We start from the raw sequence: 26995 nt of genomic DNA, 5'->3' as shown, positions 1-26995 counted from the left end.
CATTCTTCTCACAGGTAGTTGTTCTTACTTGAGTTTATTTGCATTTCTTTTCATTAATATACTTCTGTCCCAAGGGTTTTTCTGACAAGTTAAAAAAAAAAAAAGCACAAGCTTCTGTGATTCAATATTTAGAGCATCACAAATCATGGTTGTATCATGAAACACATTTGAACTTTTCCTTAAGCTCCTTGGTTGAAAGAGGCTGCCTGGGAACCTGTCTGCACTCTAATCCTTGGGAACATACATCAGTAAGCCAGAGACATGATCCATAAAAATTCTTGATGGAAAAAAATAGATGTTTTATAAAAATAAGATCTTGCAAAAGTAAAGGTGGAATTCCTTCGGAGACTTTTTTTGAGGCTATTATTTGTGGCTATCAGAGGTTAAAGAGCTGACAGAAAAAGAAACTCAAAACCAAACCACAAACATTCATAGTTGCCTTACTTTTCCTTCAATTCAGACATAATTTGGTTGTTTCAGCTTGAGTACCCTCCTTCTTCACTCTGTGACAGCTGGGAGAAACACTATTAAAGCAAAAGGATTTGTGATTCCTCTTTTCATGATGTGGCTTGTAGGGAAGATGATTTGGAATGAAGCTCCCACTGAGATAAGCATGCAGGGACATCCCTCAGGAACACAGACTCGTTTCTTTGTTATTTAGGTGTTTGGCTTTTTAAAGATTGCAAACAGGAAAATTTGACTCCAGTAATTTGCTTCAAGTTTCACTTTAAGTAGGTCTTTAGAACAAATTCATGTGTTAATATGGGAAAAGATTGTATATCTTGCTACACAAAGATTTTGCTGTTGATTATAAAAACAGAGAGACAGAGGGCTCCTGGGTGACTATTTGCTTGTAATATTCATATAGTCATTATGTTATGATAAGAACTCTTTTTTTAATGCTGCAAAATGTGAATTTTATAACCAGCAGAAATGATATGTATCTGTGTTGGAAAGGATAGGTAGGAGATCAATAAAAATGGAGAGAGGAGAAGATTGGACATGAAAGTATGAGTGTTGGCAGCTTCCCCAGAATTATACTTTTAAAATACTTGTTGCTAATGAATCATAGTGCAGCCTAGAGCAGGGCCAGGAAGGATGCACCACCACAATGCCACTTATGGCCATCTCTGATAAGATAGGCTGGGCAAACACTGCTTTCAAACCAACAGTGAAGAGTGTTGACCCTCCCTCTTGATATGCTTCAATGAAATTTTGATAAGTTTGATGAACAATCTTAGAAAAAGTAACTTGTCATTGTATCCATCTAATGTGACACAGACACATCACTTGGTCTATGGCACCTGGAACTAAAGCTACTTTAATACAAAATATTTTCAAAATCTGGAGTTCCTAGGTTTTTATGTTGTTATTAAGAATTCCTTCCTAACAGTTAATTGATAATCAAAGTTAGCACTGGAATTAGTGAAAAGTTGTTGAAAAGTCTGTTGGATGATGTCTCTGCAATCTCATACATCAACTACATCCCCTAATCTCAGGGGAGAGGGGAAGCACTTCACTGACTGTGCTGCTGTGTTGTGTCTCACAGCTCCCAACCCTCCCACCATTCGGGAAGAGCTCTGTACAGCCTCCTATGATACCATCACTGTGCACTGGACATCAGATGATGAGTTCTGTGTGGTTTCCTATGAGCTGCAGTACACCATCTTCACTGGACAAGCCAACGTTGTTAGTGAGTATAAACCTTCTCTTTTCTCGTTGTTCCCTCATGGTTTCTATGAAACCCAAGTGTCTTTAAAGATAAATACACTCCTATGTCAAGAACAAAAGGAAAAAATTATTTTCTAGAAAGATTTAAAGCCAAAATTTTCAATCCAAACCAATAATGATTTTAAAAGGCATCCCAAGTCCCTTTTTGCAGATGTAGCAAGTTCAAAGATCTCATTTCCATTCTCTGCACTAGTCAGGCAGTGTGCACATGGGAGCCTGTGTTGAGCTGGTCATTACTTAGAACTGCAGCCCCATTGTCATTTATATAAGCTTGACGTCTGGACCTTTATCTGAAATACAGATTAAGTCCTTCCCTCTGATTTTTATTGTCTTCAAGGCTATGAAGCATAGGTCTCACTGAACTACAGGCTAAATCAGAAAACATCAGTAGAACAACAATTTATAAATTAACTTGGTTTTATTTAATATGAGATTAACAGACATTGTATATTTTGTACTATAGCACATTTTTTATGAGTACACTCTATGTTTTGAGTCTGTGACTTTCTTTAATGGCTGAATTTACTTAATTAGATTTTGTATTGCTTTATTGTTAAATAACTTTTCCTCAAAAAAAAAAATAGTCTAATCTTTGGTCAGGAAGTCAACGTTTCTGGATTCAGTGTTCTGCAATCATTGGGGTCTTTGACTATGAATTTGGAGGAGTCATTCAACTTCTTCCTGGTCTCTGTATATTTAATGGGCATTCCACTAGCTGACACAGACTTGTTTTATTAAACAAGGATTCTGAAATGAGCCAAATCAATCAAAATGTGGAGTTTGTTCAAGTCAACACATATTTAGATAGGGAACTCATCACCACAGGGGGTTGGTGTGTTTTTGAGTTCAAGAAATGCCTGGACAGGTCATGCAAGAAAAATACACTGAGAGCAATGAAGTGCAGTGAAGTTGCTCTGGAATTGCCAGGGCTGTAAGCTGTTGATGCCTGGGAGAGCAAGGTGAGAAATGATCAGTGTGTGCTCTCCCTGTTCCTTGAAACCTTTGTACACCCCCTTCTTTCCCCAGCATCAAATTCCCTGGCCACGCCCTGAGCTAGATGGGCTTAGATGTGACACTGGGCAGAAGTGTTTTTCTTCTTGCAAAACTTTCTTATAAGAAGAAAATTTGTTGAGATACTTTGAGGAAAGTCAGTGCAGTGGCCATGTTTACATGCTTTATGTCAGTGGAAAAATGGCATGGTCTATGCCAAGTTTGAATTCGGAGCCAAACTCTCCCACTGACTCCTCTGTTACTGTGCACCTCATCCTCTCCATCACAGAGCAGGAGTTTATTTTCCAAACCATCTGAAAGGACATCTGAGGATTCATGTGCTGGCATCTTAATACCTTTTTTAAGTAGCATACTGTGAATGTATTACAGTATTCAGGACTGACTGAAAGAAGAAGATGGATTATTGAAAATTTGATGAATGTTTTGTCAAAACCTCCGTTTAGTGTTTCCCTTAAGAGTCTGATTTTGAAGAACACACTGCAAAATTTAACTCTGTTGGAAAGACCAAATAAACTTCAGCACATGCTTCTACATCTGAGCAAGCAGAATAATAAAAAAGTCTAATAGCAATTTTTCAAAAATTGAAGCAAGGTAGATAAGGAAGGACAACATTCTCTGACAAATCACTACCAAGCAGAGATAATGATAAGCTGGTGTTGCTTGTTTTCTAGTCCATTTTTATCTATGGCTTTATGCTGTGCAAGTCAATTCAGTAATTGACTTGCACATTATGTATGAACATGGCAGCAGCAAAAGGTGTACCATTTCCACAGGCGTGGGATGTGGGATTTTACTCTTTGCTTACTAGTGAATAAATAACAAGGTATTTCTATTTTGAGCTGTAGTGTAGGTTTCCCATGTGGAGGTGAAAGCTTTGATCTGAAAAACATATATCAATAAGTCTGCTTTCAGGGATGCATTATAATTTTCAAGCATAGCATGAGGTGCTCAGTATGCAGTCTCAACTTCCATAATATCATTTTGCAAAAATAGTTAATTAAAACTTTGAAGAGTAAACAAATCAACACTGTAAGAAACTTAATTACAAAATGCTCTGAAGACCTTAAATGAAAGTAAAAAGAAATGAAAGAATGGTTCTTCCTTTTTTTGGTGATATTTTTGGGTTTTATTTGGTTTTGTTTGGATTTTTGTTTTGAGTTTTTTTAAACAGAGCTAATTCTTATGCAAATTTCCTGGTTTAATTGAAAGCTATAATGTTAACCCACATTAAATGCGTGCATGTGTGAGTATATTTGAAAGGCCTTTCTAAATGTTGTAAAGCCTTTTTTTAAATGTCTTTATTTAATATAGACTTGAACCCCTCCAATGGTGATCTTCCTGCCAACATGCTTCAAATCTGCCTGGGTTTCTAAAATATGAGATTCTCCCAGGTCATTCCAAATTACACAGGTATTGGAGATTAATAACACTAACATCATAGAATCATAGGACCACTTAGGTTGGAAAAGACCTCTAAGATCATTGAGTCCATCCATTAACTTAACACTGCCAAGTCCACCACTAAAACATGGCCCTAAATGTCACATCCACATGACTTGTGAATCTCCCCAGGAATGGTGACACTACCAGTTCCCCGGACAGGCTGTTCCAATGCTTGACCAGCCTTTCCATGAAGAAAGTTTTCCTAATACGCAATCTAAACCTCCCCTGGTACGTCCTGAGACTGTTTCTTCTTGCCCTGTCAATCCCATCCTCAGAACACTGCTTGGATGTTTATTCGCTTTGTTACATTCTGTTCTTGATCCTGCAGAAGGATTTAACATCGCACCTGTTACAAATGGCTTTCCAAGGCTGTTCTTAGAATATCTCAGTGTACCTTGGTAGTGATGTTGAACACAGAGAGCTGCTCTCACTGTAAGTGGCATTAACAGGTGCTGCCCTGCAGCCTTCAAGTTTTGATGAACTGGAGATAGGTTTGTGTTTTGGGGTTTTTTTAATCCCGTTCTAGACTTTGGATTAGCAAAAATTTCCTCGTATTTATGGCATATGCATGCTGTTGCACATAACTGTATTTTTATTACTCTCTCACATCCAGGAAATTCCCATTGGTATTGTGAGTTGCATATAGCAGATAATGTAAACAGGCTCATAGACTGACTTCAGTTCTGTGGGTTTTTAGCTATGAATTAGTCACCAGGGAGTAGCTCAAGTAGTGCATTAAACCCACAAGCTTTTTCCCTGGAGACAATAGGAATCACTTTGCATACATACCCACCTACCGTGCTAATGGAGCCTGTTATTTTGGAATCTGTTTCTTAAACCACACAGCCAGCCTGACTGCACTTTCCACTCACAGTACATTTCCCCCACCAGAGGCATATATCATCCAGAGATTGCTAAGAATTCAGTAACAAAAACAAGCAATGCTATGTTTTTTTAGTATACTTTCTATCCAACACAATCAACTATATTCTTTTTTATTAACTGAAAAATTGGAAAGTTAACATTTGATGGCCAAGGTCCAAATAGAGTATTTCATTTGAATTCTATTTCATACAGGAAAGATTATTTCCAAATGTGGCCAAACTTCTCAGCTATTGAATGCTTGGCAGACCTGCTCTGTGCATAAGAGCAACACGGAACTCTAGATTAAGTAGGCTTTTACTAAAGCAGTTGTCCTTAGAGTTATACCATTTGTATATTTGCATTTCTGAGAGGCAGCTAATCACCTGCAATCTGACTACGGTAAAAGCTTTTAAAATTACTTTGTCACGAGCTAACTAACATGCATTATAATTTCATTACCCCATTTCAATAGATTTTGAAGTATTCATTGAGTATGCCCTTTTTTAACATCGTGGATTTGTTAAAGTGTGTTTCAGGATGGTTCAAATTTTTCTCTAGCTCTGATGCAAGATTCTTCAGGAAAAATACATCTCTCCCTTCTTGACGAAGAGCAGCAAATCATTCTCTCTTACCTTGTAAAAGAAATCAGGGATAATTAGTTATATAGTCTAATTTCTAAAAAAATCACTCTGTGAAGGATACAGTGTACTACTTTCAGAACCTTTTCACTGTAATAGGACTTCTCTTCCTTTGAGAGAGGACAAAAGTTTTTGGAAGGACCTAAGACAATTAGGAGCCCAAGCTTCAATGAAAAATAGTGAATTTATGATTCACCAAATAATTTTTAATATTAGTATAATTTAATATTTTAATTAGACTTTGCCTCTTTCTGGAAGTTTTATTTTAATAAAAATAAAATCTAATAAAATTACTTACAGTCTTCAGATTTCTACTAGAGATTTTAGTGAGAATTTTTAATGGCACAAAAGCAAATTTGGGATAAAACCAGGAAAACTTTTGCATCTTTAAAAGTATAAAACGACTGTATTTCTTAAAACAAAATCAATGTGTTTTTCAGAAATCCTGCTTTTTTCTTTTTTTTTTTTCAGATGGGAATGAAGAGTGGGGGTGGAGAGCTAGTTGTTACTTTCATCTACCTTATTTGCTTTACCAATTTGAATTGGTAATAATTTATTTAAATAAAACATTTTACAATAATTAAAATACTCAAGAGATTAAATGACCTTCCTATGACTTTTGTGCTCCTTTTCCAATTTTCAAGAAAATATATTTTATTAAAATCTATCAGTGTAAATTTTAGGAGGATTTACATCTTGGGATTTTTCCCATCTGTTTTTTAAAGTGCATCAACAGCTAACACCAGGGAAATAGCTTTACAAATTATTACCTCCAGACTCTGAGAAACTTGTTTTGAAAACTCACACATCCTGTATGGACATCACTGTGCTCACTGCACCGTTCCAGGATGTAATTTAAATTCTCTACATTTTTGTAGGCTACAGTTTTAAAATACATTGTTTTACCATCTGCATAACCCTGTAAAAAGCCCTGGGTTTTTGAAACAAGAAACCTGAATGCAGCCTGGATTAGGAGTGGGTACAATGGGAGACCTTGGCTCCTGCTGTTCCCCAGTGAGGAGATGTGTACTTTCCACTTCACCTGCTGCCACCGTCAGGGAGCTGAGGGGGCAAACACTTCCCCTGGATGCCAGTGTGATCAGGCTGCTTGTTCATTTCCCTGAACTTCCTTAATCATATTCTTTTGTATTCAGAGAAGAAAGGCTGTCCTGACAGGGCATAACTGGAGACAAATTCCTTTGATGCAGTGACAAATTATTCTTTCATAAGTAAATGCTTAACTTGGCTGCCACAAGTAGCTATTCTCCCTTTTGAAGGAGTTTGGACTTGTAGTTTGGCATCATCAATACTTAATTCCCAGGATTTTTGAATCAAAGTACAATTTAAAGCCTGTTATCAAAGAGCTTACAGTCAGAAAGCACAAGAACATATCATTGAGTCCTTTGGTGCATAGGCAAGAGCTGAGCGGTGTAAGACAACAAGGTTTGTCAAGTAAAATAACCGAGTCAGTCACTGCACATCCAGCATTTATTGCACATCAGTAGTCTGGGATGCCTAAGAGTGGAAGGACAAAGAAAGGAAACCTAAGATGTATTCTGTCATCAAAGAGGATAGAGCTTTCCTCTAGAACATGAGTCAGGTCATGGCCACATTTGGAAGTAATCTTTCCTGTATGAAATAGAAGTCAAGTGAAATACTCTATTTGGACCTTGGCCATCAAATGTTAACTTTCCAATGGCTCTCTCTATTGATTGTGCAGAGTGTTCAGGGTAGGTAAGGCCTTCAGTGATATTTGGTATGTATAAATCCACATACCCAGGAGGAGGGGATGAACTCAAGGGGAGACTCATAGCAATGCAACAGTTCCTTTACTATCCTTTATATACTTATTTGGAGCAAAGTTTTATTCTTGGTTAAGGAGCAATCAGCCTTTGGAGGGTATTGTAAAAAGTGCAATGGAAGTCTTAAAAATGTGCCATTAGAGAGCTGTAGTGAATAATACAAAACTAGTTTCTAGATGAGTTACCAAAACTCTAGGCATTTCTGTGTCTGCATAATGGTCAATTTATATATGGCTTATACATACCGGAGAACTTGCTTTCAAAGTGTGGTTGTGGTTGGAGAAGACACTTCTAGGGCCACTGTCTGTATCCATCCCACTTATTGTCATATGTTATTTGGTATCCTATCAGAGGTATTTTAGTTAAAGACTCCTTGATCATATTAAATTCCTTTTAAAACCAGTGCTTAATTTTGTTTTAACATACTTTAATTTATTTTGCAATAGCACCAGTAAGGTTAGTCTCAATGCAAAATCAATGTGGTAGTTCAGATACAGGAGTGTGTGATTAATATCTGTGGAAAACTGGGAAAAGATGAGATTTCCTCTGAGTAGTCAGTGAAATATTTTATGTCAGGAAGCTGCTTCCTTTGTTTTCTTTTTTCCTCATAGGAAACCCATTCACACACAGCCTAAAAAAATAATTTGGTGTGTAGGGCTCAGTGAGAGAAGACATGGACGGATGTTGCTTTAAGCAGTTCACTACAAGGGGTGGGGTTACATGGGCTATAAAGTGGGTTCTTTCTCTTCATGACAAAGGCATATATATATGATTGCGTAGATATTTGTTCTATGCAATCATATATATATAAATTATCTACAGATGAGTGACTCATCTCACATCATTTTAGATACCTGAAATTTGAGATCTCATGTATGCTGATCACCTTGGCTTCCTCTGTGGACAAGGGAGGCATTTGCAGTTGGTAGGATGTTCACAACTGGGGAAGTGAAAGAAACTACTCACTGATTTCTGCCTTTCCTCAGAGCACAGGAAAATAGGTTAGGCATTGTAGCTCTTCATTAGGTGGCAAGATAGTATAAATCTAACCTGAAACTGTCCCACAGTTACCCATTTGCACAGCAAGATGAATCTCTATTCTGCCTGCCTCTCAAAAATGCTTTGTACTGCAAGAAAATTTTGAGACACAAACATCATAATACTCATATTAAAATTTGAAATTTAAATTCTGTGATTTAAATTTAAATGATTTAAATTCTAATGATCTTTTATTATGAAAAGCACATATCACATTAGGAAGGAATCTCACAGTATGCCCATGAATTGTCTATGAGTCTGCAAACCCATATCACAGATCTGTTTCTCTCCAGTTTTGTAAACAGTAGCCTTCACATTTTATTTTACATAAAGTTTTGATATTGTCTGATATACAGAGCTGAATTACTACTGAGTTCTAAAAGATTGTCTTCATGAATGGTTTGCTGGTAGAACATCCATTAAAAGCTGAAAGCTGTCTGTAAATAACAACAGCTTCCATAATGTGTTCTGTGCCCAGTAAAGACAGAAGCCAAGAAGTCTGTCAGCCTTTCTCTGTTACATTTTCCAACCTTACATATGTGCATACATCCATACACTTCCACTTGCATCTATCTATTTCTGTCTGTAAAACCATATAAAATGTTGTGAATAAACATATTCTTCATAAATGTTAAATTTTTTCTTTATGTAAACATCTACAATAAGAGGCTGGGGAATCCATTTGACCAGGAGCTGTTCCAAATATACAGTGATGGAACTGTATGTATGGGTGATTGACTGCCATTGCATTTATATGACAGTAGGAAAAACTTATGAAGATTTCAAAGTTCATTTTAATAGGGTATTTTTCTGATTTGTTTATGATATTGGTACTGCCTAATTTTACTTATTTCCTGTGTGTTATACTTCTGTGGTAGGCATAAAATGTAAACCAAATATAAACCAAAAAGGTTTATAAATCGAAAATTTTCCAGCACTTTCCCAGCTGGCATCTCATCATGAGGACATAAATCAAAAAGTTGCATCCATTAAATTTACTGGCTTAGATTACTTTCTGGCAAAGTCTGATGTGCAAGAGCCAAAGGTTTCCCTGAAGCCCATGCTCTACCCTGTTTGGCCTCCCATGATTTGCTTCAGGTTCTGAAGAATGCATACCTGGGGACTGTCAGCAAAGGTGCCTCCCCAGCCCTCCTGGCTTTGCTGCTCACGTTCGTTTTCTGAGGTTTAAACTGAGTTCATTAATCCAAACAGTAGATTGATGGGATCTCCATAATCCTCCAGTTCTTAAGCAATAAAGAATGCCTTGTGCTGGGATATGAAAAATCTCAGACTGCTAGTGTCTCCACTGAGCCATTTCTTAAATGCCCACTTTTTATGGTTCACTTCACATAGCAAGAATTTAAAAGGTGCCTCAGCTGAGGGTTGATAAAATGAATTAGTGACTTTAAGTAGTGGCTCAGTAAATATAACAACACTTTAAAAGGTACAGAAGCAAAGCTCATACTGGTCATTGGGTGCCTGGGAATGCTCTAAATGTCCCTCTGTGTGTTTTGTGTGCTGTGACTGATGTGCTCTGTTCAAAATTGCAGGTTTATGCAACTCAGCCGACAGCTGGATGATTGTTCCCAATATCAAACAGAACCACTACACGGTGCACGGGTTGCAGAGTGGCACCAAGTACATCTTCATTGTCAAGGCCATCAATCAGGCTGGCAGCCGCAGCAGCGAGCCTGGCAAGCTCAAGACAAACAGTGAGTAACACCAGATCAGGATGCACAGAGTCTTCTCCTTTCAGGCCTTCCTTTTTAGGTCTGATCTTTGGAAAATACAAGAGGACAGAGAAGTTCAACTTTTTTAAGTGGTTTCCAAAATGAAAGCCACTTATTTAATATAATTCAAGATTGCCTTAGTCTTCTGTAGTGCAGAAAATATGTTGGGGTTTTTTTGAGAGATGTATCTGTAGTTTGATCACTGGAAATATCGCGTAGGAACTAAGCCATTGTACATGAAATGGTTGAAAATACTCTTTTGTGGTTTTGTTTTAATATCCCGTCTATTTTTTTTCCTCTACAAAGCAAAAACTTTTCTTATGTTTGCAGTAAAATATTTTATTTTTGTAGTGTTCATAAGATAATTGCTAGTCTAATTTTATCCTCCAGAATTATCTCTTTTTTAGGACACTGGAAAGCTTCTTAACTTCAACCCCCTCATTTTTTTATGGAGTTCAGCAAGGTGATAGACTAGCCAGAGATCCCACTTCAAAAAAACAATGGTTACTCAAATTATTAGCAGATGTAGAATAGCAATTTTAAGACTAGTTTTCAGCTGTTTTTTCCTCTTGCACAAACTAGTCCTTTAGTCATGTAGTCATCATGGGCAGTTCTGACGGTTGGAAAGAAAACACTGGAATTTAGGCATTTTCTGAAACCTGCTTATTGTAAGGGAAGGTGCTTAAAGAGGGATGATAATGAGTGGTGCAAGAAGGAGTCTGAAGAGAAAGGCATGTACACCTTTCTGATTTCCTCCTGTTTGCTGTTAACCTGTGTGATGTGACCAGACACAATTTAGTACAGAGAGACATCCTTCAGATACTGTTCTAGCATACAAAGGCTCTAAGCAGTCAGAAAGGCAAGCAGAAAGTTATGTTACTGCTGTCAAGTAGTAAGAAATAGCCCCCAAATACTTTGCAAAGGGTTTATTCTATGTTTGCTCATAATATGTAGTTAAATGCACATTTCAAAAGTAGATAGCCCTGAACAGTCTACATTTTAAGTACATGTGCCTGTGCCTCACACAGGCTTTGTGTGAGATCTAATTTAAATTTTCTGTGCATGCCATCAAATCTTCTGATTACATGTTTTTCCCCTTGATATGAAAGACAGTAAGAAGAGAAAAGTGCTTTGCTGGACCACTTGTGGAGCTGTAGTTTTCTAGTTGTCTCTTGGTGGAGGTAAATATTCTGCTTTCTGACACAATGAGCAAGCCTGTCAGAATTGTGGTGGGCTTTATATATCTACAAGGTTTGGTTTACCAAAAAGCTTCCTGTTATTGTCTACAAACCTTGTGCTACAGCCGAAGATACTTGCCAAGAGCAACAGCCTGAGTAATGTTATTGCACCATATTATTTGGACCAAGTTACAGTTCACTTCCTTCCTTTTAATGCACAGTATCCAGCACTACATGGGCATCATTCCAAAGCAATCCTGAATTGTTGACTGTGCTTGTTACAGATAAAGCTGTCAGTGAACAAAGAGACAAGTCTAGTTCTTCTAATTTTCAGACTCATTTTGCAGGATTTGAAAACATACTTTTTGTAGGAATGATGAAGATGTTATTATGGAGCTTTGCCCCTAGAGAATTAATAGAACACAAGTTATTCTAAATCTAATATGCTGTGGAAAAAGCAACCCTCAGACCTTTATTAGCATGTATATTGGTTTCAATTACATGCAAGAATTAGAGTATTCTGGTTACCTCTAGGTCAGAGATAATGGACATGATGATTATGCAGGGCTCTTTTCAGGGATTATCAACACGGGGAAGTTAGTGCACAATGAAGTTGACAGTAAACTGACTATGCAATAGAAACTAGCTATTGCAGGGAGCTGGATAGGTTAGTCTGTCTCAAGAATGCTTGAGAGGAGGAAATTAATATGGTTATGTAATCCTGTGTGCTTCTTAGAGGCTTGCTAATCCACTCTCCTTTTAAAAATCAAAGCCAAACCATTCTTCTGTCATCTTTGTCTCTGCATCTCTAGGTCAGCCATTTAAACTGGACCCCAAATCTGCTCATAGAAAGTTGAAAGTGTCTCATGATAACTTGACAGTGGAGCGGGATGAAACATCCTCCAAGAAGAGCCACACCCCAGAGCGATTCACGAGCCAGGGCAGCTATGGCGTGGCTGGCAACGTCTTCATCGACAGCGGGCGGCACTACTGGGAGGTGGTGATAAGCGGCAGCACGTGGTACGTGTATAAAAATGTCGAGGAAAAGAAGCACTGGTTCCCACCACACAGGTGCTGGCGCAGTTTTTCTGACAGAGACCAGTAGCAGAGACATCAGGAACAGTATAAGAGCAGGCCAAGCATGTGTTTTCAAATAGTTTGTCAGATGAGTTTCCCAATCTCCAGCACTTTTGGACTCCAGAAATAAATTTGTCAGATTATGCATCTTTGTATGTAGCAGCCTTCACAGGACTTTTACTCCACAGCTGGGGTTGGTTGTTTTTTGAACCCACATACAGTATATATTAAGATTTTTTTTTTTTTTTTTGGAGAGATCAAAAACTTTCATCTTGTTTACACAGAGATAACTTTCTAAATGTGATCACTTCTCTACTAAATGTACAAGATTTTCTGTCCTTCTCTGTGAAAAAAATAAATAAAACTGAGGACAACTTGATGATCCAGTTTAACAGGGGCAGAGGTCAGATTTGCTTTTGGGAAGGGGACATGAAGCAGCAGAGCTGTAGGTCTGTGCCCCAGGGAATGAAGCAAGGGGCAGGAAACAGAAGACTGCTTTCCTTCAGTTCTGAATGATCCTCTGTGTCATACAGGGATGTATTTCAGAGGGCCTTTAGTCAGTGGAAGAGATGTTATCCTTTGGTATTCAAAGACACCACGATGAAAGTTAATGGAGTGGAAAAATCAGTGGGGTCTTCAGGTATTTCCCACTGTCTCAAAGAAGTAAAATGCTGTTTGTCTGTGCCAGCGCTAAGGATTGAGGGAAAAAACCTTATGGCAGATTAATCTCTGTTGGTTGAAAGTCCAACAAATACTGCAGTGTCTCTAGAACGTGAGGAACTTTTACATTTCTGTTATATATGACAAATCTGGTATTTTTCCTCAGTATCCTTTAATGAGAATATTTTCACAATCCTTCTGCCCTGCACATCTTGCCATAAATTATGGTTTGCAGAGCAAATGTCTTCACCTACAGTTGCTTAACTTGGCTTGAAACCCAGTCTCAAAAATGTTCATTTGAATCTGCAAACCACACCAACATCTGGCAAAACATATTTGAAAATGGCAAAATGGGGGGGGTGGGGGGAGGGGAGAGAGATATTTAATGTGTCCTTTGATGTTTATTCTTGCATTCCTTCTTCAGGGCCACATATTAAAGGAGCAAGGAGAGATCAGATTAGCTGACAGATAGCAGTGTATTTTAAAATCAATGAATTCCTCTGTATTCATCTGTTGGAAATGGAAATTTGAGGTCCAGTGATTTAAACCCTGGCTTGCTGAGTATTCAACAATCTTCCTTTTCAAAACCAGAGGCAAGCCCTCAAAAAAATTGCTGTAGCTGCCAAGCTAGAAATAATACCATGAGCTTCCCTGACCTCTCAGACCCAAAAGAGAGACAGAGAAAGCATTAATTAAGCCTGTGCAGATGTTGTGGTGAAACATTGTTTAATTAGAGCTTAACTCAGGGTGGTAAGAGGCGGGGGCATTCCAGCGGGTCCTCTGGGCTAACATTTGACTTCACTGAGAGACAAAATGGCAGGAAGCATTTGTTTCCTTGAGATGTTCTTTTGTTTTGCAGGTATGCTATTGGCATTTCCTACAAGTCAGCACCGAAGCACGAGTGGATTGGCAAGAATTCTGCCTCCTGGGTGCTCTGCCGCTGCAATAACACGTGGGTGGTGCGGCACAACAGCAAAGAAATCCCCATCGAGCCCGCGCCTCACCTCCGGCGCGTCGGGATTTTGCTGGACTACGACAATGGTTCCCTTGCCTTTTATGATGCTTTGAACTCCCTACACCTTTACACTTTTGACATTACATTTGGCCAGCCAGTGTGCCCCACGTTCACGGTGTGGAATAAATGTTTGACCATTATAACAGGCTTGCCCATCCCTGACCACCTGGACTCCTCCGAGCAGCTCGCGTGAGTGCTGAAAGCCGAAAGGTAGGAGCGCACATCTTCCAGGGCGGCCAGGCAGGGCCACCAGGAGCTCACCCAGAGCTGGAGCATCCATGTGGCATCCCAGACAATGCTGCCAAATTTGGGCAAAACTGACAAGGACAGAATATCTCTTCCTGTGTATTTTGTACTGAAGGACAAGAAGTGGCTTTAATAGTACCTTAGAACTCTTTTTTTCAGTTGTTTTTGTTTGGTTGGTTTTGTATTTCATCTCCTACAGGAAGATTTATAAATTATTTATAAAAATGAAAAAAAAAGAGAAAAGTGAAAGCCTAGTATGGACATCTGGGAAATGACTTCTTGTTTTTTTGGGAAGGGGGGGTTTTTTGCACATTGGTGGTCCTGTTAATTAAAGTTTCATCAGCCTTTTGAATAATTTTATTTTACAGTGGATAATAGAAGAAAATTGGAAAGATGAAAACTGCATAGTGGACAAGTCAGTATACTTCAGGTTTTACTTGTACCAACATTAGCGGTCTCATTACCAGCCTTGTCGAGTGTGAGAGCTCTCAATTTCTACTTTGCACATGGGAATGTGCAGACCAAAAGAACAAAAATAAGCGAGTGAGGAAGTGAAGCTCTCCAACACAGCAAAAGAATAAAGTTTAATTTACTTCTGTTCACAGGGCATTGCTCTCTCTGTTCATAAAAAACATGTGGAGTATCTCCTAGAAATGTGAGTGGATAAATCATCTGGTGATTTATTTTATTGATGGCAATATTCCCTTCTACCAGTGCTTCACTTTCGTCTTTGGGAAACATTATAGAATCACTGAGGATGTGGAGGCCCAATACCATCTCTGAGAATCAGCAGCACTGGAGGAGAGCAGCCAATCCAAGGTCTGACTGTAGACTAATTTGATAGAGCACGGCATCATTTAAGGATTGATTGTAATGGAAGATGTCACAGTTCTGATGGCAGACGTGAATGCTTATTGCTGATTTTACAAGGTTCAACATAGCAAGCCCAGCCAACCGCTCGGAAGTGAGACATGTGCCACTTTACCATTGGTTTTAAATTAAATACAAATGTTTCATTGTCATACACTGTGTAGTGTCTACAACAAAGCAAGAAAATCTGTTTTGCATGTGCTGGATGGAGAAACACTGTAGCTGGAGTTTGCTCATAGTTATCATTGTCCCAGGTTGTTTGGGAAAGCACAGTTCACTTTGTGAATGAAAAGTAAAGAGTGAGCTTTCAGCAACAGTAGAAATCTGCACAGGGAGACCCTATGTTCATCCTGGTGTTGGTAGAAGAGCTTCAATGAAGGCAATAGAGGTTCTATGTACTTTATCTCAGAGCTGAATCAGGTGCATTTTTTCTTTTCCCCTTTACAGATAAAAGCTTTTTGTAATTATTGCAATGCTTATGTATAAATGATCATTTTGGGAGATGATTGAGGCGTATGACAACTTTAAAAGAATGGTTTTCCTGCAGTGTTTTGTTATTATTATGCAAGTGGTGAATATCTGCCTGTGTAGAGAAAAGATAAATTGAATATCAGCTTTAAAGATTTGCTCAGTAATTTATAACCATGCTTTAGGTGTCTTTTGAAAAAGATGCTTTAATGCACTTTGTTCAGTAATGGGTCCAAAATAAAATGGTCCCAAGCTCAGCTTCAGATTTTTTTAATACTGATTCTCCAGGTACAAAGCTCTACTACAGTTTGCCTTAGGATTATATAAAAATTTATGAACAAGATGAGGAGAATATTTACATGCCTGTTTGTTTGGGGGGTTTTTTAATAGAAAATAAATGCCTTTCCATGTTTCTTTGATTTCCCTTTACATGCCCTGCTAACTGCTGAATTAAATGGAGAAAAATCTGGCAGTACATTGCTGATACCATGGCTTTCAGCTGGGCAACATCCCATAGTTCACAGGTAGGAGCCACTGATCTTTCCCAAGTAGACATAAAAAGACAAAGGTTGTACATATAGTGAACCTCACTGTTTATCATAGTGTCAGTAATAATCAAGAAATGTATACCCTCAAAAATGAAAAAGTAAATCAGTCCCCAAGCATCTGAGTAAAATGCTACTGGTACAATCTGATGCTCAATGCCCAGATGACCTCACCTGGGATGCTGGGAGCTAGCTGAGATGGTATGAAAATTTTGAAAATTAGTTGACAGAAGATGTCTGATGCAAAGCAGTGATAAAAGGATGCATGAAGAAAGGACTTTTATTCTAGGGTTATTGCCAAGTTTCTGCCTAAAAGGAAAGAGTGAATTACCAAAGTACATGTAGCAAGGCTGTGTGTCTTCTCTTTTGCAAGAAATATTAGATCTAGAAGCTGATTTCAGTAGTGGATAAACTGAAAACACTGCTCAGTGTTTGCTTATACAATGTTGGCAGAGATTGAGCTGGATGGAAATACAACCATTGAATTTGGAGAGGTCCCAAATGATTTCACATATTTTCATTGTAAAGATAGAGCATGAGTCTGAAGAGAGATTGTGGTTTTGGCCACGGGAAAAAGGATGGTCTTTCATCTACAGACCTGGCTGTATCATCTTTATTTTAACACAGAATACTTCATTTGGAGCTAAGCCACATTTCTCCAATGTCCTATTAACTCAGTCAGTACTCTTTGTGCACATATGTTTGTGTATATATGTACACATATGTATGGGTATACACACACCAGCATATGCACAAATATAGTGTGTAATTTGTGTATACACACACATATGCATATACACAGGCAAAGTGGCAGCAATTAATCAGGTGTTCCTTTTTTGCTTGTTTCTTGGAAAATTTCGTATTCTGTATGACAATGAGGAAACAAGTTTGCTATGAATAGTATTCTTCTGGACGTTTTTTAACAAACAAAATCTGTTTATTTTACAATACTTGATTCAATGCCTGATTAATCAATAAAAACTTCCATTTGAAAATGTAGCTTCTGTGGTCTGTGACATTTTGCATGGTCCATAGTAATGAATTGAAATCTGGGGGAACAAGTAATCCTTGTATAAAAATAAAATATGGTACTTTAATGTAGCAAGCAGTCTTAGATGAGGATTTTTCCCTTTTTTGTGAAAGTTTTGTGACTAGGAATAAAGTAACTTTATATAATGCTGTCTTTAACAAATGCAGATTTTTGAGGATATATCTGCTGAGATGCAAGCAATGAAAGTGGTAGATAAAGCCTGTGTTGGTACAATGATTGTTTCAAAAGTGTACTAAAAATTTGGGGTTCAGCAGAATTAGAGCAAACAATAACACAATCTCTTTAGGAGATAGTAGCAGCTCAGAGTAGTGTTGAGCTTGAGGAAATGGAAGGGTGGGGGACTATTTTTCTCTGAGACCAGATAAGATTTTCCATGTGTTTGACTTTTATGTGTTAATGCACACCTAATAGGGAAAAAAAATCGTGCTAAAATGGGCTATATGTCATAAATTATTTACTAGACTGTCTCCAGTCTACTGTATTTTCCCATTGTTGGCTTTCAGAGAGCAATAAAGTTGCTGTTTTTTCTGCCATTAGTTTATTTTTTATGATTTTTGGGTATCCCATTTTTCCATTGCTCAACAAAGAGACTCTCAGTTAGCAGAGGGTCCCAAGGGTAGGATGCATAAAAGTCTCTCAGGTCTGGATACACTGTGAAAAGCAGGAAGTCTGCAAGTACAGGTGAAAACACATTTTTCATTATTTTAGCAATAGTAGGTCACTAAACACCAGTGTGCATCATCTGTTTTGGTCCTGTGTCTTAATTGCAAACACTATATTCTTTACACATTAGAAAATGCAACAGGACACTATTGAGAGCACAAATTAAAATGGCAGCTCATTAACCAGTTCATTTTGAGATAGCCAGACTTTATAGCTGAGGGACTGTGGGAGATTCCATTAAAATATTATTTAATAATACAGTAAATATTTCTTTTTTAATTGGTCTTATAAAACAGATCTCTAGGTAGTTAGCAGATTCTGCTTTTAGCTGCAGCAGCACAATTTTCAGATAAGCCCATGAAACAAAGTGAGGATTGCTAGTGGCTCTCATCTGTGTCACCGAAACTGAGGGTATTCATTTTATTTGGAAAGGCTGTTTTATTTTGAGGTTGAGAAATGAAGAAGAGCTGACCCCCACAGTAAGTGCTCACCAGTACCTCAGCACTGGCCAGGGCACACCTGGCCTGAAGGCCCTCAGTGGGGCAGCTTTGGGGAGCTGGTGGTGAACAAAAACATGCACAAGTTGCTTATGGAGTGATGTGCTGGGAGTTTAACTGTTACACCATTTCTCATGTATTTTCACATACTGATTTTTATCATTCTGGAAGTGTGTCTTGAAATAGAGGGATGTAAAATAGAGTATTTTCCTGTCTTACTGAGTTGCTTGCCCATATACAAATGAGCACAATGTTTTTGTCTTCTCCACATTGAGAAAAATCCCACTCAATGCAAGTGCTGGTATTGAACTATTTGTATTTAATATGCTTTCTGAAATTAAAGAAACCCTCTTTACATTTTAACTATTGATTTAGTACTTGATATAGTAAAAAATTAAGACACTAAAGAGCAATGATATTAACAATGATATTTCAGTGTGGGCTAGACCCTTGGTTTGAACTGTGACATTTAGGGCATCCGTGTACATAAATCAAATCTCTGTGCCAGAAACATTAAATTGTCATTCATGTGGGAGTTGAACAGTGCAGGTGCAAGTGTTTCCTTCTGAGGTAGGCTTTTGCATTAACTCCGCTCTTTGAGTGGAATATTCTGTTTCTTTAATTTTTTTAAGCTGGTTTTCTGATTCAAGTGCAGGCCCAGTTAATGAGACTGTAAATAATACAATCATTCATCATGTTACTAATTTTAGCAAGCCCTGCCATATCATGTGCCTCTGGCAGGTTGCTGAATACCTCAGCTGCAATCTCAACCTTTACAACCTCACCTCCAACATGAGGACTGATGCTTAAGATGCTGACCAAGTGTGTAACTTTCCCAGGTGGGATTCATCCTGCTTTGAGTAAGGAATTCCAGCACAAATGATGATACCAGTTAAAGGTGAGGGACACATATATTGCACAAGGGTGATATAGGAAAGATATGGGCTAGAAAACCATCACTGTTGAGGCAGTTCTGGTTTAGAAGTGCAAGAATATATTAGGAAGTTGTGAAGTCTTCTACTACATTGTGATCAACAGTGGCATTATTACTGCTGCCTGAGAGAGGAATGGAGTAGCAAAAGAGGGAGTTCTGGAGCAATGCTGAGAGAGATCACTCAGAGTGACAGGGCAGCTGAAAACCTGCCACCATGCCTTCCTTGGCACCATGCTGCAGCTCTCAAAGCAAGCCTGCACCTCTTAATCCTTTTGTTCCAGCTCAGCCTCAACCCACATTCCCAAATGACAGGAAAAATAATATTGCAATTACATATTTGAAAGCCTAACCTGAATAAAAGCAGCAGGGCAGGGATGACAGCCCTGGGCCTTGATCCTCCTTTATTCACCCAGATTTTTACATCTGCTGACTTCAAAGGAGATAGTCCTGATTTACACAGAGGTAGGTACAAGATCATGAATCTTCACTTTCCAAAGAGTCAAACCCGAGTGGAGCAGGAGCCCCTGTGAGAACAGCTCAGACTTCCCAGTAAATCATGTCTTTGGAGAAAGCACTTTAGCTGCTAGCAAAACTTCAGTTTCTCATGAGCTGTTTCCCAAGGCCAGCACAGGTGTGTTTTAAAATGTCTGGTTCCTTTAAAATGTATGGCTCAGTAACATTCTTCTTGGGTGAATTGTTCAGGCAGTGCTTTGCTGTTTCCTCCAAGTGTGGGAACAATTCTCTTAGCAGGTGTTGTGTTACTTTCATAAAATCTTGAGATTGACAAGTTATAATATAATGCTCTATCTAGCATAAGACTATTGTTGTTGGACTTCCATTTAAAAAGAGATAATAGCTAAAAAGTTTAGAAGTCTGCTTCCTTTAACTGTCCTAATTTATATAGTTATTTGAATTCATGGAATTCATTTCCTTTTAAGGAATAGCACCTCATTTCTTGTTAATACACATGGACAGATAGTAATTAGGAGTATTCCTGAAAATTATTAGCCCTTAAAATAGTTTATAATCAAACCTTTAAAAGGCAGCAGATGGAGGCTTTGTGTTTTTTATAGTCATTGAACAGGAAAAAAACAGCTATAGCTGTTTAGATCACTGAAAGGTAACAAATGACAGCTAACTGCTACATGACAGGATGGGAAAAGTTTTCATTAGCAATTTTTTACTTCACTCTCATTTTTATTTTACTTGGAAAACAGACTATTCCACTTGAAAATGTTTCTCTGATATTCTTCTATTTCTTCACCTTTCTTTTGTTTTCAGTCTCATTTTTAAATATTAGAGAGGCAAGAAGTGTGAGTTTCAAAAAGTTGGCTTTATTTTTTTTATTTTCTTTAAAATTACCATTTTCAGGATGTGGACAAGAAATTAAATGAGAAGTCAAAATACTAATGCAATATGGTAACTTGAATGTTGAGAATATTTTTGAAGCATAATTTTAAAAAGGAATGCAGATAAACCTGTCACTCTTCTACAATTACTGAATTATTTGGTTTCATTATTCTGGGCTTAATGGCATTTCTCTCTAATTAAAACAGCACTAGGAGATCTGATTAAGGAGCACAAGCAGAGAGATAGTAGATTATTTTAGGATAACCCTGGAACCAGCTCCCTTTAATAGCAGTAATTTATATACTCAACCTCATTAATGTCAGCTTGGGGGTTTGGGGGTTCTTTTTTTTATTATTAAATTGTGTGTCCTCACTAACAGTAGTTCATAGCCTAGAAGTATGTGTCTTTCTTTGGAAGCATAGATTCCAATCCCTTATTCTATTGGGATTCTATTCCCTTATGGAATAGTAACAAGGTCCTCCCTGTGGCAGGTGTGAAGGTGGTGCCAACATAGTGAGAACATCTCCCACCAGCAGAGGATTGTTTGATCTATATTTCTGTTATCTTGTTTTTGCAAGTAGAAGTGATGGCCAGAGGATGAAGTAGATTCATCCAAATTTGTAGGTATAGGAAGATGTGAAAAGCCCCTATTACATTAATATTTACAACCAGTAGCACGCACAACCCAAAATTAGAAATTAGCAAATGGAGATTTGTTCCTTTATACAGTCACATATCCTTTTAATTTCTTCTAGTGACTGTGGCCTCTGTCTCAATTTTTCCATCAGTTTACATTGACATGCTCCTTGAACATTTCCTAAAGTTGGTGAGGTTTTTTACATATTAGGCTTTAGTCAAACAAACATTTTTTTAAAACAAACATTGCTGATATGATATCAGCAGGTTATGGTAAAGAGTGGAGATGAGGAACAATTTAGAACCCAGAACAGGTACAAATTGAGTTCAGAATAGAATAATACTGCTTCTCTTCTAACAGTGTAATCATAGAATTGCATATATTTAGACAAACAGGATTTATTATTTAAGAAAGCATCCTGAGTTATGCTGTAAATTCTAAAATATGTAAAAATTGAGGGAATTAGGATAAAACTTTGAATTACATACACAAAAAAAGAAGAAAAAATTTATTTCTTCACTATCAATAATTCGTATTTACCTACTTCCTTCCATAGGAGGGATGAAACAGGAATGATTTGTCTTTCCATTTTTATGAAGTCACTGCTCCATATTAGTGTTACTTGGAAATCTCTCAGGATGAAAAAATTTCATGTGAACAAGCACAGCATTCTCAATAATCTTGAAGTCTGCATAAGCCATTAGCCAGTTTTAAGGCTGGCAGTTACTCATCTGAATACTCACATGAATGCTTTCATGTGTATTTAACTGTGCCAGTAGAAACATGTAGCATTAAAAAAAAAAAAAAGATCAATCAGCTACAAAGCTGCTACTTGGGTTAGGGAAAGGAAAATATTTTCATGGACCTGCACTCGTGCTGGTTCTCATGCACAGAGAAGCCCTAAGTCCTGACAACCTTTTATCTGTTTTTGGAATTCCAAAGCTCTGCAAATCGTGGTTGGTGTATATGGGTATAGCTCACCCCAGTGTCCCCTCTGTTCCAGTTGTTCCTGCTTCCCCACAAGCAGAAGGAGAAGCAAGGCAGCTCCCAAAGGTCTTCATCTCTAATTCTTCCCTGACATTTCTCCTGGCAGGAACAGTAAAGGCACAGGATGACACATCTTGTGTGGCAGCAGAATTACACTATGAAGTTTTAAGCAGGCTTCTCTGGGATAGAACCTTACCCCGCAGAAAGAGAGTCTGAACTGGCTCCAGTGACAAGGTCCAGACATTTCTTAAGCAGCTTCTGCAGCTTCTGCCACAGTCAGGAAAAGAAAGGGAAACCTGCTGCAGGACAGGCTATGTGAATGGCACATTTTCTAAAGTCATGTCCAAAAGGATCAAAGGGAAAATTTTAACGTAATTCATCCTCATAGGAAGGTCTGCATAAGGAGGATGGATACATTTTTCCATGTTTCCATGGAAGCAGGGAAAGGTGCCTCCTTATATGTCAGGTTTGGCAGTGCTTGTGGGCAGGCAGCCCCTCATTTGATTTGAAGAGTGAAAAATCATTTTCCCACAATTTTTCTTCTCATTCTCCTAAAATTTTGACAAATGGGAAGGAAAAATTGTCAAATCCCATTGCATGAAGGCTCATACCACTGATCTTCATTGTCAAAGTGAAGAAAATGCAAAAACTAACAAAGAAAAAAAACTAAATAAAATATAATAAAACCTCTGTGTACAAAACTTTTATTTGTTACAACTGACATATCTGACATATTTTTAATCTCCTACTATTAAAACAGTAGCAGATTAAAAGTATGATTAAAAAGCAGATTAATAGAAACAAAGTGGAGGATTTATCATGACGGGAACTCTGGCAGAGAAAGAGAGAAATAGAGGTTAAAGGCAGAAAGAATATCCCTGGGAAATACACCTAGGAAGGTAAAACCAGAAAGCATTGCTACCACAGTGCAGTGAGTCCGGTAGACACTCACCTGGAAGACTGCAAATTCTGGTCTAAAAGAAAGATGATATTCAATAACACAGGATCAGATAAAGGCTCATCTTAAGAGAAAGCCAAGGAAGAGCTTAGATGATAAAGGGAGATGTAAATGTGGCAGTGTAGCCATTACTGTCTGAATAGAGATAATAAAGCAGTTGTGCTTTTAAATAGATGATTTGGGATAGCCCCAGGAAAGAAGAGTCACAGTTCTGAATAAAAGTTAAAATTGGTACAAGAATAAATTCAGTCAGCTCTTTTATGAACAGTTAGGTCTATAGAAATCAAGAAGTTTACTTTGTGGGAAGGCGAAAGGAATAAAGAAACCTTGCTGATTCGAGAAGAAGTTTTGTGTTTGAAATTAATCACACTTCAGTCTAAATGAGCAAGTATTAGTCACCTAGGTATAAGCATGTTTTCTAGGCATCTTCCATAAGGAATGGGAAACAAATAGCAACTGCAAATGTTCATTCCAGATATTCTAGCCACCCAACTCAGAACAGGGAGAATCTCACTCCATACCTGAACTTTCACCATTGGTCCCATGAGGAGTCACAGACACTAGAGTGTATTTGGTATCTGTCCTTTAGATAGCTCAAGTCAGATCAAGTGACTACCACTCTATATATTTAGAGAATGGTATATTGACATTTTTATTGTGGTGATTACAGAGTGAATCCATTTCTTTGGATATAATACAGGAATTTATAGACAGCTCCTGTCTTAAAATCCTGACTATGCTAAAGTAGGAAGGCAATTTTTCACTGGCCTCAGTGAAGCCTACATTTTGCCTCTTAAATATGAATCAGGTGAAATATTGTAGGTCAAAGTCATATTAAATCTCTCTCAACAAGGAGTGTTCTAGCCACTGAGCCCTGTTTTTTCAAAAGAAGACATTTATAATAATGCTTCAGTAAAACTGCTATTCAGGCAGTGTCAATGAATAAATAAACTTTTACTTGACTACGGAACAAACTGGCTTGAGAGTTTATGTGCTCATATGCATTCTATTGCACTGATCCTGTGCACAAGTATTTTGGATTCTAAATTGATTTGCTTACCTAATGCTGAAAAATGCTACACATTAATAGCATTTCCTGGGCCAAATGATTTGGTTGTGTTAAGGAACCAAGAGCTCCTCAGCAAAACTGTCTTCTAACAGAGAAGTAGTCGACAGTTAAAAGAAATGCATAAGAGACAGCTGAGAAATGCTGGCTCTTTAACATATAAGTTGGATGCTGAGGTCAAAAATACTTGGGTTTTTTTGTTATTTATTTAAATCTTCCTCAAAGGAAATGGGGCTGGTTCTCTGAAGGATAACTGGAAAGCCTTTTGATATTCACGGTAGATTGTTTTGGATGGCTGCCTTCCAGAAAATGAGAAGAAAAATATATTCTGTAGATGGATGTAAATATCCCCTTTTCCAGGGTTTTAACTTAGAATCACCTCTCTATATTGTATAGGTCACTTTCAGAGGTTTAATTTTATCTATTTCTAAACAGCATGAGTATTTATCTAATGATGCTGTGGTGAGGAATGCTTCATTCTTCAGGTTAATAGAGTGCACAGTTGAAAAAAACCTTCACATGCAAAGTATTGTTAACTGCTTGTTCATAAAAGGGAAGGAAATTACTCAGGCTGAAGAAATTTTGAAGTTAAGATTGTTGATGCTCTTCAGGCTGATAGAAAAAGAATTCTCAAATAAAAGGTGAAAGTTTCTGCAGGAAGCACTTTCTGTCAGGGAAAGGATTAACAATCCAGGAAGGTCAGATAAGGAAAACTGTCAGAAAATCACTCAAACAAGGGAAATATTTTGTAAAAGGTGTGACACAGAGGGAGTTGGTGGGGTTAAAGTCATGGTGAAAGGTGACGGAGATGGCCTGGTGTGCTTTGGAGGGACTTTGTGAGGTTTCCTATTCACAGAGAATATGGGACTAGCTTGTGAAACTGCTCTGGCCCATACTGCTTAGGGGTCTGGGAGCTGGAAGCAGCATCAGAAAATAATGGAACTGAAATACAAGTCAAGAGAGAAGGAACTGGGAACAGAAAATGTCACAACATGGAAAACTTCTGTAAAATGAGTCTTCTTACTATTGGATTTGTAACATTGATGAGTATTGAAATGGAGACAGCTTTTAAATTACAACTTATTTTCACAGGTTGTGCCAACATGATTTATTACTTCTGTTAATTTTAATTATTTGAACAAAAATGTTCCTCTGTTCCTGGTGTCTAAATCTCTATCTGCCCACAATCTTAATTTATGTCCAAGCAAGACCTTACATCCTTAGGTATTTCCCAGTCCACAGAAGCATGGAATTAGTCCTATCTCCTCATAAAATTTGGGCTCTTCTGCCAGCATGGTAAAGAAAGTGGAGACACATTTTCCTGTCTCTAGTTGAAACAGCCAAAGTTTTTTGATAAATGATGTAACCTGATGGGTACTGGGGCCTCTTGGTTTGGGAGCTTGGTGGGTTGATGTGGCAGAAGCAGTGATGGTTTGTCTTTTACATGGAAGCAGGCACTGATTAGGGGATTAAAATTCAGATGGTTTTGTGCTGGATTGCTGGAATGGAATGTGTCTAAAGGGTGGTGAAGATGTTTGGTGCTGGAGCATGAGGAAATTTTGCCAACGCATTGGTGAGGTGTCACTGTCAAAGAAGTTAGTAAATGTAACCACAGCCACTGTAATTCACAAGGAATTTGACAAAATCTTTGTAAAGCTATTGTGCTCTGAATGGTGTTAAAATATAGAATTTATGTAAATGTAAATGAACTGATGTTTAGTCATTGGAATAAGATTCTACAGATGTATTGTGGGATATATATAAAAATGAATGTGTAATCTAGATTATTTGGGTTATAAAAGATGGTGCTTTGACCATCTGTCAGTGATTTGCTTTTACTGGGCTAAGGAAATTGTGGCTATGAAAAGAAATAGCAATTTATTAGCAAGTTTTGGATTGTATGAATGTATCTTGATTTTTGTAATAAAGAATGTTAACCCTACTGTTTAATTTCTGCTAAAGTAAACCAGTGAATTTCAGTAGCGATTTTATTTTGGGCAGAATAGATCTTAACAAAACCAGGAGTGGTAATTAAACCTTATCTAATCTCAGTTTAAGATAGTTGTCAACAGACACATAAGTGAATCATAGCCTTGCTAAGAATTCCCATTGAAGGGAGATCACAGAGCATATCCAGCTGGAGGCAGGTCTCCAGAAATGTATCCCAGAGGTAGCCCTGAGGAAAACAGGGAAGGCCATAGCAAGAAAAAACAACAGGCCACCAATGGGTGGATTTCTGACTTTTTATAATCAAGGATAAGAGCCCTCCTGGCAAAGGGAAGGGAAGGGCTGCCAGCCTCACACCTTCACATTAGGTCAAGGTGACTCCCTGAAACAAAGCCACCCACCCCTTCTCAGACAAGCTTTCTCCTCCATGTAGTTTCATAGGGACTGGAACAATTCTGAAGGAAAATTATTTTGGGGTGTAGAACTATGGAAGTCAGGGGTAAAACAGCAAAGCTAAATTAGCAAATGTGCACAGGTAAGGAGAGAACAAAGAGGGATTTTACTGGGATTAATGTGCTGTGGGAAAGAT

General features: G+C 37.9%; 1 protein-coding gene across 8 annotated transcripts in view; it reads left to right on the top strand.

Annotated features, from left to right (window-relative positions):
• MID1 (midline 1) overlaps window positions 1-26396 on the top strand; it is a 249147-nt gene extending 222751 nt beyond the window's left edge. For 6 of the 8 annotated variants that reach the window (XM_074536005.1, XM_014267414.3, XM_074536007.1 and 3 more), the window contains 4 exons: window positions 1550-1693; window positions 10078-10239; window positions 12248-12455; window positions 14032-14720. In XM_074536005.1, coding sequence (XP_074392106.1) covers window positions 1550-1693; window positions 10078-10239; window positions 12248-12455; window positions 14032-14380 — 863 coding nt within the window. In that variant the 3' untranslated portion in view covers window positions 14381-14720. Of the gene's footprint in view, window positions 1-1549; window positions 1694-10077; window positions 10240-12247; window positions 12456-14031; window positions 14721-14801 lie in introns of those variants that run through there. The other 2 variants (XM_026793792.2, XM_074536006.1) reach the window with 2 other exon arrangements.
• The last annotated feature ends 599 nt before the right edge of the window (window positions 26397-26995 follow it).

This window comes from Zonotrichia albicollis, chromosome 2, assembly GCF_047830755.1.
Source record: "Zonotrichia albicollis isolate bZonAlb1 chromosome 2, bZonAlb1.hap1, whole genome shotgun sequence".
Lineage (NCBI taxonomy): Eukaryota > Metazoa > Chordata > Aves > Passeriformes > Passerellidae > Zonotrichia > Zonotrichia albicollis.
The sequence above is the reverse complement of the archived record's forward strand: the minus strand, read 5'-3'. Positions and strand labels throughout refer to the sequence as shown.